A 14,859-nucleotide genomic window follows, 5' to 3' on the forward strand; every position below is an offset into this window, starting at 1 on the left:
CCCATATCAGGCTTCATGCTGATAGCTCAGAGCCTGCTTGGTATTCTCTCTCCCTGTCTCTATGCCCCTCCCCTGCTTGCTCTGTCTCTCTCTCTCTCTCTCAAAGTAAATAAATAAACACACAAAAATATTTTTAATTAAAAATTATTTCAAAAAATAAATTGAGTCAAACCATGGTGAATCAAGTTGTTTTAATGAGTTCAATACTCTTTACAAACTTAATCAAATTTATACAAACTCGTGGCTTTCAGTGGAAAAAAGCATCAGTCTGTAATCAATTATATATTTTAAATTGAAATCACAAGGCAAAAGTGACAAGTTCTCAAATATGCCAGATTCTCTTAAATATTACAGACTTGAAATCACAAACACATCAGATTGTCCTGAAGATAATGTATTTTCCCATGCTTCTACATAATCATTTCAACTGTTTATCTTTTGTGGTTGTATGATGAAAAAATTTGCATTTTTTCCATCAACTTTAAGTGAATTCCTAAGAAGTCTTCTTAGAAAAAATCTAAATAGAAAAAATAAAAATAAATGACAATGAAATGCAGATAAAAGCAAAATATCATTTTAAATATAGGATTGGTAATAACCCAGAGAAACAGAGAGTCTTACTATTAGGAGTATAAATTGTTGTAAACTTTTTGTAGGAACATTTGGCATTTGGGCCCAAATTTTAAATTATTTTTTTTCTTTAACAGAACAATTCCACTTCTAAGAATTAATCCTACAAAAATATCTCCCTTCCAATTTATGATGTATATATAATGATGCTCATGGCAGCATTGTTTGTAATAATGAAGCATTGTAAAAAACCTGAACACCCACTAAGAGTACACTGGTTAAATAATTGTGGCATATCCTGTATATAACAACGTTGAAAGGTGTCACACATTCAACATCTAGAATGGTTCCTGGCACATAGCGGGCCGTCAATAAATATGAACAAATTAATAGATAAAGGGTCAAAAGTAACTTGCTATACTCTTTATTTTGTTCATTCATTCATTCAGCAAGTATTGTTTGGGAATATGATACTGAGCATAAGCAGACCCAGACAATTTCCCTCACAAAATACATAGTCTATTAGAAGAGATAGTCATTAATTTTTACAAACTTCAAATAAGGATAAAGCTGATATAAATGAAGAAGAAAAAGGACTGTGCTATGAGGTTCTATACTTGGATGGTCTGACCTGGTGTAGGAGATCTAATGTAAATAAATGTATTTGCATATTATATACATATGTTAGTAAATACAGTGGTTATTATGGTTGTGATGGGATCAGATGTGACTTACACTCCCTACATAAGACAGGTCTGTATTCTTTGGAATTTTCTCACAATAGCATGTATTGCCTTTGTAATCAGAGTTCTAAATGTATATATCTTAAATCTAAATAAATAGTTTTCATACCATGTTCGTGTCTCTCAAACTGTTTGGGGAAGAAGAGTGAATTTACTTGCTTGAGAGGAAAAACAAAGTGGTAGAACCCGAGCTGTTACGGTAAGCAGAATTCTAAGATCCAAGGATTCCCACTCCCCAGTTGCACACACCTCCCAGTTATTCAATCCAACACAAATCTAGGCATTGCTGTCAAGAGATTTTCCAGATGTAATTACAGTTCATCAGTTGACTTTAAATTAGGAAGATCATGGTAGGTGGGCTGGACCTAATCAGATGAGCCCTTAAAACAAGTCAAAGACATTAAAGCAGAAGAGACTCCTGCTCATCTCGAAGTAGCAACTAACCATGTGTGAACTGTCCGTGGCGAGAACTCGAAGGTGGTCTCTAGGAGCCGGGAGTCCCACCAACAAAAAGAAAATGGGGATGTTAGACCTACAACCACAAGAAACAGAACTGCCAACAACCAATGATCTTAGAAGAAGACCCAACCCTCAGATGACATCACAGCCGTGGCCAACACCTTGATTTCACCCTGATGAGACTAACCCATACCTGGACTGCTGACCCACAGGAACTGTGAAATAATAAATTTGTGTTGTTTTAAGTTGCTAAGTTTGTGGTAGTTTGTTACACAGCAGTAGAAAACTAATATAGCTAGTATTGGAAATCAAAATTGCTCCTGCAGCGTAACATACTCATCACAGCCTGATACCTAGGAGTTTTAAAAAAAAATTCAAGAGATGTTTTACTGACAAGTAACCAGGTGGTAGAAGAAAGCATGAGTCCAATTCAGTTATATTCCATCAATACCATCTTGCCCAGAAACTGTTTTTTCCTCCTCGCTACAAAGTGATTATGCATTTGCCTTTAAAACATTGACTTTTCCAGAAATATTTTTACCACTCTTTCTTTTAGGCATGTAACTAATGTAGCCCATGAGCATTTCTGCCCTAGACCCATTGAATCAGAATTTCTGGAGTTAGGCCCAGACTTTAGTATTTTCAAAAACCTCCCCTTCCCAGTGATGCTAGTGTGCAGCCAGGATAGGAAACTACTGGAGTTTACAGCAGAGCTACCACTTGTGTGCACAAGTCAGCTGGTATCTTGTTAAAATGCAGGTTCAAATTCAGCAGGTCTGGGGTGGGCTTGAGGTGTTGCAATTCTAACTTCCCAGGGATGCCCAGTGCTGCTCGTTCTTGAGTGTACTTTGAGGAGCAAGGTCTTTATGGGATTGTTCTTCCAAATGCATACCCCAACCGGGCCATCTTCATGTTCATCCTCATGACTGCAAAGGACAGCCCATCTCTCTGTCACTTCTATTCTGCCCTCCCCTCCCCTCTGTAGCTATCCGTGTCTTCCCTTAGCTTCCCTCCATTCTCTTCTTTCATTCCTGGTAGTTACCATAACTTGGGGGCAAAATCTAAAGTTGTACCCTCTCAGCAAAAGAACCTCAACCTCTTCCATAAAGCCTGACTCTGTCATGCAAGAGAACAGTCTTCTTTTACCCATTTTAAATAAGGTGGCTCACGATAATTACTAACCTGTAATAGCCAGTTGTTTTCATTTCTATACATCATCAAGGAAAATAAAATTTAAGAATGTTTTATTCAGAGGAAGGGAAATCGCACCGCAAACTGCAATGAAGTGTGGAATTGAGGATTTTTTTTTTTCCCACTCTTTAGAGTATGAAGCTGAGCTGCCTCCCTTTCCAGAGGGATGTAAAGTCAAACCAGAAGGTATGATTACTGTGAGTATCACACAGGCCCCAACCCAAATAAAAGGTTCTTACGTGAGAACAGTGCCAATGGCTGGCGAATGTCAGTGTCATGAGCTAGGGAGGTGGGAGAGGGAAGGCACTGGAGTTAAAACCAGAAATGGTGGCCAATACTAACTCTACTCCTAATGGTGTGACTTAAAGGGCATCATTCATATAATCTCTCTGAGCCTCAGTTTTCATATCTTTTAAATGGAACAGATGATCCTCGACTAATTCGTAGGACGTCTGTGGGGTTCAAATGAGATCCTGGATGAGAAAGGTCTTCACAAAGGAGTCAACACATGTCCGTGTTGGGGACAGCAGGTGATAGAGCACGTTTCCTAAGTATGCCAGCATGAGCAAAATAACGACTGTACTAAGAGGGCCAAGGACAAGGCAGCTAGGAAGGGGGGCCCTCAGGCAGTATACTTGGAGTAAAACAGGACTTAATGGAGTTTAAAATAAAAGAGCAAGGTTCTGAGACATTCAGCGACTTGAGCAGGGTCACAGAGATGGGACCAAACCTGAGTCTCTACACTTCTAGTACATTATCGCAGCTGCCACTATTAGAGATTCTTGTGTCTAAGAAATTTCCTGGTCTGTGATTGTTCCTTGTTCATAGCATCCTCTTCTCGCTTTAGGGATGCAATGCTTTCTCAAATTGCTCTGCAGATACCAACTACAGTTCTCTTCCCTAAATTGTATGTGCTTCTTCCAGAGTCAGTTCTTTGTGGGTCTTGATCTTTGTCTCGTGCTATTGATGTGTTTTATCTGTGTGGGAGAACTTGGATTATTTATTCAAAATTTAAAATGGGGGTCTGAGTGGATTTTTCTTTGGTGTGATTTTCCCTGCTACTGTGCATGTGGGTTTGTCTTCTGGATGAGTCTCTTCTACCAGTGGAAAAACTGCGAGCCCTTGGGGAGTGATTGTCTACTGGAAGACTTTTCTTCGGGGTTAGCATGCAGGGAGCCTCCAAATCATTGAAGCCTTTTGGAGTTCTGATGGGACGAGGGACCCCCATCCTCTGGGGCAATTTCCTCTTGTGGATCGTGGGCTGCCATTCCTTCTCTTTCTTAATTTGATGACAGGCTTCACCCGTTTGTTTTAGAAATGCTTGCAAATCTTTCATCCTCTGGTTGTCCTCTTTTCTCTATGAGGGCTTTATTCCTTGATTGTCATTTTAGGTGTCTCAGAAGGGAGGAGGAACAGAGATTTGTGCTTATTATGCCCCTTGAACCTGAAGTTAATACAGAGTTTTATCCTTTGTTAGGTTATAAAGAAAATATAGTTATTTAAACAATTTTATGAATTGATTCCCTCCCCAATACCACCCCCCATCAGGTTTCACCATTGGAGGAAACGATTTTCCATGGCTTCAATACAGAGCACCTTTATTCAACTCCTCATTTGACCACGGACTCACATGTACCCTGTCCTCAAGTTAAGTTGGAAAAAATCCATCCAAAAACATGTAAGTAAGGAAGTAAAATATTGTCTTTTGTAATTTGGGGCTTGTAACATTGCAAAACCACAGGATGGGGATGGGGTGGACAGACCTCAAGGTGACCACATAAGTATGAAAGAATATGCTCTTGTTTTAATTTTAATTTCAATTTTAATTTTAATTTTTTTAACGTTTTTTTATTTTTGAGACAGAGAGAGACAGAGCATGAACAGGGGAGGGGCAGAGAGAGGGAGACACAATCTGAAACGGGCTCCAGGCTCTGAGCCTTCAGCACAGAGCCCGACGCGGGGCTCGAACTCACGGACTGTGAGATCATGACCTGAGCCGAAGTCGGACTCTTAACCGACTGAGCCACCCAGGCGCCCCTTAATTTTATTTTTTAATTTTTTTCAATGTTTATTTATTTTTAAGAGAGAGAGAGGCAGAGCATGAGTCGGGGAGGGGCAGAGAGAGGATGAGACACAGAATATGAAGCAGGCTTCTCTGAGCTGTCAGCACAGAGCCCAACATGGGACTCGAACCTACAAACTGTGAGATCATGACCTGAGCTGAAGTCTGACGTTCAACTGACTGAGCCACCCAGGCGCCCCTATTTTTTTTTAATGTTTTTTTATCTTTGAGAGAGAGAGAAAGTGAGTAGGGGAGGGGCAGAGAGAGAGAAGGACAGAAGATCTGAAGCAGGCTCTGCTGACAGCAGAGAGCCCAACGCAGGGCTCGAGCTCACAAACCGTAAGATCATGATCTCAGCTGAAGTCAGACACTTAACTGAATGAGCCATGCAGGCACCACTAATTTTTATTTTTAAGACAAATATCTTTTATCCCACTGATTTATCTTGAATGTTAAAATATAATAAAGACGATAACTAACAGCCAAGCATACTTTGATTTTACATTAAAATCAAAGAGAGGGAAATGTAAGAAGTGGAAGAAAATATCATGCTGCCCTGCATTGTGGCCTGGAGCCAGAGATCTAAACTTTCTCCATCTCCCTGGGCCCAGTTCCTCTGGCCCTCCCTCGTGCCAGACCTCTCCTATCGCTCTGTTCTGTTGTCTCTGCTGGTGTGCTTCGGGCCTTGACAACCACCACCACCATTACTATGGCCATAAGGCCCTAGACGTCGTACCCCCATCCTGTTCCTCTCTGGCCTCATCGCCACCACACTTGCCTTGCTTTCCCTCCAGCCACACTGGCCTCCTTACTGTCTGTGCCTGTGGCCCTGGCCCTGTGCAAGACCCCATCTCCATCCTTGGCCAGTCTGCAGAGGCTCAAAGATATTTTAAGTTTCTTCAAGAATACAGACCAACTCAGCAGTCTGGAGTAAAATGTAGCATTAAGGTCATGTTATTTCATGGATGGTATCTTTTTTTTTGGTTCAGAAGCAAACGTTTCTCCCAGATTCATTTGGGCCATTTGGGATTTTCAGTGGGATTTTTTTTGTTTGGTTTAGGTTCCCCCAAGGAATATTTGGAAACATTCATCTTTCCAGTTCTGCTTCCTGGAATGGCTAGCCTGCTTCACCAAGCAAAGAAAGAAAAATGTTTTGAGGTTAGTTGCTTTGTGGGGTTTCTTTATTTCTGAATGCTCAGTAATTTCTTTTTATCAGATGGTACCTCATTATCTCAGTACCGTCAAGTGGTTGTTCTCAAAACAATCCCTTTGGGAGGGAAGGCTGTGTTTTGGTCACTCACTCCACTCCAGCCGTGACATCTAGTTGTGCACACACACACACACTGCCATCTGCTCCGGAGAGCTTTTCTACCTTCTTGGCCTCCCTGCCTGCCTTTCTCCTGGGTAATTGGCATCTACCAGGTCTGTCGGATCTTTCACTCCCTTTGACTGTGTTTGTGTGCAGATTAAAGCTCTCCTTAAATTTTATCTGACTCTGGATTGGCCTTCCCACCTCTGGCCTCTCACTACTCCACTTCGTGTCCAGCACCGTGCGTGTAGCTTGCTTCAGGAGAGGCTTGGCACATAGTGAGTGCTCCGTAAGCAGTAGTCATTGTCACACTGCAGCCAGTTATGTGTGTAAATGGAGTCCCAGTCCTGCACACCTTCCTGTAAACACCCTTATGGAGGCTCCCACTTTTCTACAGCTGACAGGATACTTTGGACGTGTGTGTTCCCTGCACAGTTTTGAATACTAGAATTGGGCATGGCCCACATGAAGAATATAAAATAGCCACAATATTTAATATTGACCAAGTACTTTGCTTAGTGCTTTACCATCCATGATTTCATGCATCCCTAGCAACAGCCTTGTGAGATTCCTATTAGTGCCGTCTGCATTTTGTAGATGAGGCAACAGGAGAATAAGGACATTTAGAATGATGATCAAGGATGAATGGCAGAGTTGGGATTCAAATCCAGGCTAAATGATTCAAAATGATACTTAATAGATTGGCAGTAACTACAGTGCAAACCCCAATCAGTTTGACACATCCCAGGATCTTGAGAGCATTCGCAGTTAATGGTTTAAACTGTTTGGTCGCCCTTCAGCACAGAGCCTCTCTCTGAGAAGTGGATACTGCCTGGATAGTGCTTTTATATACTGAGGAGACACCCATACCCCAGATAGTCCTAATTTCATCCCTCCCAAACAATGAGAGTTGGAGACTGTCCTCTAAATAGCTCTAGGAAACACTGATTTTTAAATCCATATCTGTTGTGTGAAGAACAGATTGTTACTTGCCACAGGTTATAAAATCTGAACTGCTTCCACTTCCTGCATTTGTTAATTTGCTCATTTGGCCTCTCCTGAGGACTTAATTTTTGTCCCCTATTCATAACTGACTTTCCCCTCCTCAATGTGGTGTTAACAGGTGCAAGGTGCAGCCATGTGGATTGGTAGTGAGGCCAGGGGCCAGAGAGCAGAGCCTTGGCCTGACCCTGCCATTGTCAGGTGGCTTTGTCTGTCTGGCCTCAGGTCCTGCTGCTAAATGAGGGAGACCACACAGTCTCGCAAGTCACATTTCAGGGATTTTTCTTTTTAATCTTGCTGTTGGCCAAAGTATATTAAGTGTGCTGTGCCTTTTATTAGATTGAACAAAGGGTGGATCACAATGATTAAACAATGAAATGAGCACAGTGGAATAACCTTTGTTTGAATATGTGTAAGGAGTATCTGCAAACAGATTAGGTCACCCAAATTAAGTTCTATTCAACAAATATTTGTTTAGCCCTACTATGTGCTGATTACGGGGCCAGACCCTAGGGAGGGACATAGAGAGGACCAGATATGGCCCTGTCCTCAAGAAAACCACAAACGAGCAGTAAAGCCTTCAGTAGCTGGAGTTTCTTTTTTCCCTACCCTTTGTTTCTGTTCTTATTTGAGCCTCTGAAATAAGAATGGACGTGGAGAAAAAACAAGAAGGGATCTAGGTGCTGTGAATGCACATCTAGACTTGGCACAGCTCTATTGAATCGTGCAGACTTTACTCTAATTTCTTCAGCTGTTATCCTTCTAATTTATACCCCTTCAGAGCACACAAAAATCAGCTAAAAGGGCAGTAATTAAGATTTTACATTGAGGGTTCTATATCTAATGTCTGTCCATAAATAGTTTTGTAATGAGGGGGCTAGAAACAGTTTCCAGCCTCTAAGCAATGATAAAATGCTTTTAAAGAATCAGAAAAATTTCTGTTTGTATTAGAGATTAATGAGGCATCCTCATGCCAACTCATATTTCATCTTCGACATCCTGCAGATGAGCTGCCTCTGGGACTAAGTGAAACTAGTCTAAACATCAAATGCTGCAGGGTGCTTGAATGGAGCATTAAAGTTTAAATGTTGTAATGAACGATCAGGGAATGTAGAAAATGTGAGTTCTTAAAACTGTTAGCTTGCGAAAATTGATCAACTTTAAAGGCAGCCAGACACACTGGAGTCCAAAATCCTGCTCAGCCACTTCCTTGCAGTGGGAAACCTAGGGGATCTGTGAGCCTCAGTTTCCTCCCTGCCTGCCCTCAGGCTCTTCCCAGAAGCTCAAGTAACTTGAGTGCTACAAATATGCAAGATGGGTGAATTACCATTAACTTCTTTCGTTTCCTGACTTGGGATTTGTTAATTAAATGTGATTCCCTCTTTTTTCACCCCCTGGTCATGTAGCCTTTTGTGGGTTATTTTTGAAGCCTTGAAAATTACATCAGCATTTGTCAGACCCAAATGGAGCTCCTCTTATCCAGATCTGCACAACAGATTTGCATTTTCTCAATTCAGCTGTTCCTCACATCCTGTCAGTGGGAATAGATGCTAAACTGAATGATAACCAGCCTCCAGCCAAAATTACATAACTGAAGCATTCTTATCTGTCACCCACAACTGAACTTGCATCCAAATGACTCTTAAACAGCAGCGTAATTCATTGTTTATTGGAGCCATTCAAATTATATCTTGAAACAGTGTTCATATTAGGTCGCTCAAGAAATAATTGCTGATTTGTATTTTGCCCTTAAAATGCTGGCTTATAGTTATGTTCCCTCGCTTTCATTATTTTCCGTTTTGTTCTATGATGTAGCTCCAGCAGTGCCTGGTACGTGGTAGGGACTCACTAAATATTTGTCGGATGAATGAATTAATACGGTTCCTCAAAAGTGAGAGCCAACTTTTAAGATAGCGGTTAAGTTATGGGAGCACTTGTCAGTTTGCCCTAGCTATTACATTCCAGAAGTAATTTACTAACTGTAGCTGCAGTGTCTGGATTTACTGCCTCTGGAGGAAGGTAGACTGTAGGGAGGCTGCCCCTAGCGCTAGAGCTGAATAAGGAGCCCCTCCTCTGAAATTGAAGGGACCTCCTAGCCAATGGAGAGCCAGGGGGATGAGCAAGAAGCTGGAATTGAAGAATAGTAGTTTCTAGCGCTTTAGGGCCTTTGCTTTGTGCCAGACATTGTTCTAAGCATTTTGTCTGAAGAAAGTTTCATCTTCCCAGCAGCCCTCCAATGTGGGTGCTCTTTTTTTTTTTTTAATGTTTATTTATTTTTGAGAGACAGAGAGACAGAGCTTGAGCAGGGGAGGAGCAGAGAGAGAGGGAGACCCAGAATCCAAAGCAGGCTTCACGCTCTGAGCTGTCAGTACAGAGCCCGATGCAGGGCTTGAACTCACAGACTGGAGATCATGACCTGAGCCAAAGTCGGACGCTCAACCAACTGACCCACCCAGGCACCCCAACGTATGTGCCCTTATCTTATAGATGAGGACTATGCAGCACCAAGGTTAACCAACAAGCTCAAGGGAACAACCAGTATGTGGTAGAGCCAAGATTCAAGCCAAGCAGTCTGCTTCCTGAGGCTAGGAGTTTGACCCCCAGACCACACTGGTGTCAGTCCAGTGGCTTGCCAAAAGCACAGGCCAGATTCTGATATGAAAGATGGGTCTGGAAGCTGTGGAGAAGAGCAGTAAGAAATGAGGCAGATCTGGGGCAGTCAGTCACACAGACAGAGCCCTCATGTAGACATCGTGGGGCAGGATCGTTTATTTAGATTGGCCCCGTGAGTACTGTGACACTCCAAGAAAAACTGGAGGGAATAAAGCAGAGAGAGAGAGAGAGAGAAAGAGACAAGCATCAGTGACACCTAATTACTATGTCATAGAGCACCTGGCCAATTAAACACACACACACACACACACACACACACACACACACACACACACAAACACAAAAGAGGAAGTCTATGGTACCTCATCCAGTGCTTCAGAACCCAGCCTCCAGAATCAGGCAGACTTTGCTTCCAGTCTGACTCTGTCGCACACAAGCTGTGTAAGTTTGATGATTTTGATTTTGATTAATTCATAATTCAATTCCTTTATACGTGTCATTTTAAATATTATAAATTGAACTCTGGTGACTTTCATAAAGATCCTAATCAAACAGTTTGTTCATCATTGGATATTATCATCTTTTGTTTTTTTAAATATTTATTTTGAGAGAGAGAGCATGCACATGTGCACGCACACACACAGGAGTGGGGGAGGGGCAGAGAGAGAGAGAGACGGAGAAAGAGAATCCAAAGCAGGCTCTGCACTGTCAGCGTAGAGCCCAACGTGGAGCTCAGTCCCATGAACCATGAGATCATGATCTGAGCCTAAATCCAGAGTCGGATGCCCAAACAACTGAGCCACCCAGATGCTCTCATATTTTAATCTTTTAAGTGCTCAGAATAAATTTCAGCTTTATTTCTCTAGTCCTGATTTTTTGGAGGAGATTACAACTGGGAGACTAAACCTTAAGTGAATGATTTGCAATAATTATCTCAGCCTTAGGATTAGATAAAGACCCTGTGCATGTCCTAAGATGTTCTTAGCAAGTGGAATAAATTTATTCATTCTTTTCCCAGATCATTGTTTTCAACTACATGTGAAAAGGTCATAGAGAAGATGTAGGTGACAACTGTAGGACACTAAAGTGACCATCTATTAAGAAAGTCTATGGACCTTTTAGTGTTGCTGTGAAATTAGCTGGCTGCTAGCAGTATTTTATATTGTGTTAAACAAACATACTCTGTGAAAGATAAAGAGTGGGAAATGATTACTTGGTACAAATAGTTGGTGGAATTATATCTGAATTGACAATAGATATTGCACAGGCATTTCCTGTGTATATACTGACGTGCACAGTACATAGACCAAGCCAAAGGTAAATGATAGTATCTAAACCTGTCAGCCAATAAGTGAAAATCACACATAAGCGGGGGGGGGGGGGGGGGGGTTGGGGGTGGGGGGGGGTGGGATGCAAATTTAGAGGGCTTTTCTCTCTTATATTTCAGTATTTCAATAATATTTGAAAAATTGAAAATAAGTGTCAATTACTTTGGTAATTATAAAAAATGTTATAAATAAATGGGCCCTTGCCCCCAATTTAGGTGATTTTCTTTCTTTTCCATTTTCACTGACACATTGAGTAACAGTGACACACCTCACCTCCATCTTTTTACACCATTTGTTCTCTCTTTTACTTGTGGTGCTTTGACCCTGAAATCCTCCAGCACAACTCTTCTTAAGCTTTCTTAATGACCCAGTACTGCCAAATTCAGTCACCTCTTCCAGGGACAAAAAGGAAGCCAGTATGGGGGGAGCAGAGCAAACCAATGAGGTGGGAGGTAAGATGGCCGCTCTACAGTGGCCACATCATATAAGCCAGTAAAAAGTGTGGGTTTTATTTTAGGAGCAGTGGGAACTCATCAGCACAATGTTCTCTGTGTTGTTGGGCCCTGTGCCCCCTTGTCACATTGTAAAGAGCCTTTTCATATCTTGAAATGCTTAGATAATTTTGAGAGAAAGAGAGAGAGAGAGTGCATGTGAACTGGGAGGGGGCAGAGAGAGAGAGAAGAAGAGAGAGAATCCCAAGCAGGCTCCGCAGTCTTATTGCAGAGCCAGATGTGGGGCTCAAACTCACAAACCATGAGATCATGACCTGAGCCAAGATCAAGAGTCAGATGCTTAACCAGCTGAGCCACCTGGGTGCCCCTGCTGTGTGTGTTGTTTATAACAAACTACCTGGAAACTGCACGTCTTAACACATTGATTTAATATTTCTGTGGGCTGAATGTTCTTCTCTTGGTCTCACCTCGACTCACTCATGTGACTGCTTTCAGCAGGTGACTGGGAAGGGCTGGGAGGTCCAAGCTGGTGTCAGGCACATGGCTGGGGCCTCAGTGCTGGTGTTGGCTAGGCACTTCAGTTCTCCTCCTCATGGCTCTTATCCTGTAGCAAGCCAGCCCTGCTTCTTTACAGCCTGGTGGTTTCAGGACATTTCCAAGAGGGCAAAGGCAGAAATGTGAGGCTGGGGCTCTGGAACTCCAACAGCAACCCTTCTACCACGTTCCATTGGTCAAAGCAATTCACAAAGCCAGCAACTCACATGGCAACCCATAAGTAGGTGAGAAATAGACTCCTTCTAGAAAAATTAGCAAAGTCACATTGCAAAGGGGCATAAGGGGCATGGACCTACCATGCATGATTCATTAGGTGCTCATTAGCTAATAATCTATTGCATCTATCCGTGCAATAATTTCAAACATATATATGTGTGTGTGTGTGTGTGTGTGTGTGTGTGTATATGTATACACACATATATATGTATATATATATATATATACACACACACACACACACACACACACATATATAGTGGCTGTTTATACTATAGCAGACTATAGCATAAAGGAGAAAGAAAATGGAAACCATTTAAAACATATGTAATATTTTTTAATTTTTTAAAATCTCAGGTAAAACTATACTAGAAGATATGAGTAGTGACTTGCTCATACATATACATAGAATCAGGGGCTCCTGGGTGGCTCAGTCGGTCGAGTGTCCGACCTCAGCTCAGGTCATGATCTCACAGTTCGTGAGTTCGAGCCCCGCGTTGGGCTCTGTGCTGACAGCTCAGAGCCTGGAGCCTGCTTCTGATTCTGTGTCTCCCTCTCTCTCTGCCCCTCCCCTGCTCGTGCTCTGTCTCTCCCTGTCTCAAAAATAAATAAAAACATTAAAAAAAAAAAAGAATCACCATGAATATGATAGCTGCAAAAAGGCAGACTGCATCACACATGATGTATCAGTCATTCAGATACTGTAAGTGATATTGCCTATGGTGTTCGGATTTTTCTGAAATGGTGAGAAACTCTTAGGTTCTGAATAGAACAAAGTACACTTTTCCCTCAGTATATGTGGTGGTTGCTTTCCTGGAAAAATCAATATATATTAAAACCATGAAAAAAAGACCCCACCTGTGTTTGTATGTTAAATGGAGATAGGAGAGCAAGTGAAAGTAGGGGAGAGGGGCAGAGAGGAGGGAGAGAGAATCCCAAGCAGGCTCCATGCTGTCAGTGCAGAGCCCGATGCAGGGCTCAATCCCACAACCGCAAGATCATGACCTGAGCCAAAATCAAGAGTCAGATGCTCGACTGATTGAGCCACCTGGGTGCCTCTAAAAAAAGGATTTTAAAAAGTCCACTCATTTTAACTGAACCACATTTAGAGTTGTGCAGCCATTGCCACAATCTAATTTTAGAACATTTCCATAACCTCTCCCCACCCCAATCTCTAGTGGCTATTTCTGGTTACTCTTCATTTCCACCCCTACCCCCAAGCAACAGCGAATCTACTTTTTATCTCCATAGATTTACCTTTTCTGAACATTTCAAATAACTAGAATCACATAATATGGTCTTTTACATCTGGCTTATTTCATTTAGTACAGTGTTTGTGAGGTTCATCTGTGTTGTACGTGTATCAGTACTTCATCTTTATTGCTTGGATAGATTTTCAGTAGAGGAAACTGGGTTTTTACCTGATCTTATTACATTTGATTGAATGTCACAGCATTTAAGTGGGTCCAGATAGCAGATCCCAATTTCACATTTTGGAAGTTAGTACCTAAATATGACATACGGCTCTAAGTTAAGAGCTATTTCTTAATCATCTACCATTACCCAACAGTTACCTTCTAAGTGATTAATCAATGGTGATTGATGGCAATCATTTGTAGAGTACTTTCCATATGCCAGGCATTATTTCACATTGTGATCGCATTGTTACTTACAGTAACCCTTTGAATGGGTGGTTTTATTGTCCCTCTTTTATGGATAAGGAAACAGAGGTTCAAGAAGTACCCATGGGGGCGCCTGGGTGGCTCAGTCAGTTAAGCGTCTGATTCTTGGTTTTGGCTCAGGTCATTATCTCACGGTTCGTGAGTTCAAGCCCCGCATCAGGTTTTGTGCTGACAGCGAGAGCCTGCTTGGGATTCTCTCTCTCTCCCCCCCCACCTCTCTGTCTCTGCCCCCTCCCTCCCCAGCTTGCTCTCTCTGTCTCTCTCAAAATAAATAAATAAACTTAAAAAAACATTGTTGAAATTGTTGTTGTCTTATTGTGCCTAATTTATAAATTAAGTTTGTCATAGGTATGTATATACGGGGAAAACATACTACATGCAGGGTTTGGTACTCACGGCAGTTTCAGGCATCCACTGAGGTCTTGGAACCTATCCTCTGTGGATAAGGAGGGGACTGCTGAATGCCAATAAGGCTGTTAGTGTTGAAAATACTTCGCTCTGAGGCTCTTGGAATTGCTGTCCGATCCAGTTTGTAAACCATACAAGAAAATCTTATTATAACTTGATAGTCATGCTTCTTTTCTTTCTTCTTTTTAACAATGGCAGCATTGATCACTTCATTCCCAAACTTGGCTAGGAGTTGCTTTTGTTTCTAAAAATCAAAGTCATCCTCAAAA

At 41.8% G+C, this 14,859-nt stretch overlaps 1 protein-coding gene across 4 annotated transcripts in view; it reads left to right on the forward strand.

Moving 5' to 3' along the window:
- IQCK (IQ motif containing K) overlaps window positions 1–14,859 on the forward strand; it is a 124,550-nt gene that overhangs the window by 5,224 nt on the left and 104,467 nt on the right. For 2 of the 4 annotated variants that reach the window (XM_019468749.2, XM_019468747.2), the window contains exons 2-4: window positions 3,096–3,160; window positions 4,512–4,641; window positions 6,086–6,183. In XM_019468749.2, the coding sequence (XP_019324294.1) occupies window positions 3,096–3,160; window positions 4,512–4,641; window positions 6,086–6,183 (293 nt within the window). The remainder of the gene's footprint in view (window positions 1–3,095; window positions 3,161–4,511; window positions 4,642–6,085; window positions 6,184–14,859) is intronic. The other 2 variants (XM_019468748.2, XM_019468750.2) reach the window with 2 other exon arrangements.

The sequence above is a fragment of the Panthera pardus genome, unplaced genomic scaffold, assembly GCF_024362965.1.
Source record: "Panthera pardus isolate Hobbes unplaced genomic scaffold, ASM2436296v1 HiC_scaffold_5, whole genome shotgun sequence".
Lineage (NCBI taxonomy): Eukaryota > Metazoa > Chordata > Mammalia > Carnivora > Felidae > Panthera > Panthera pardus.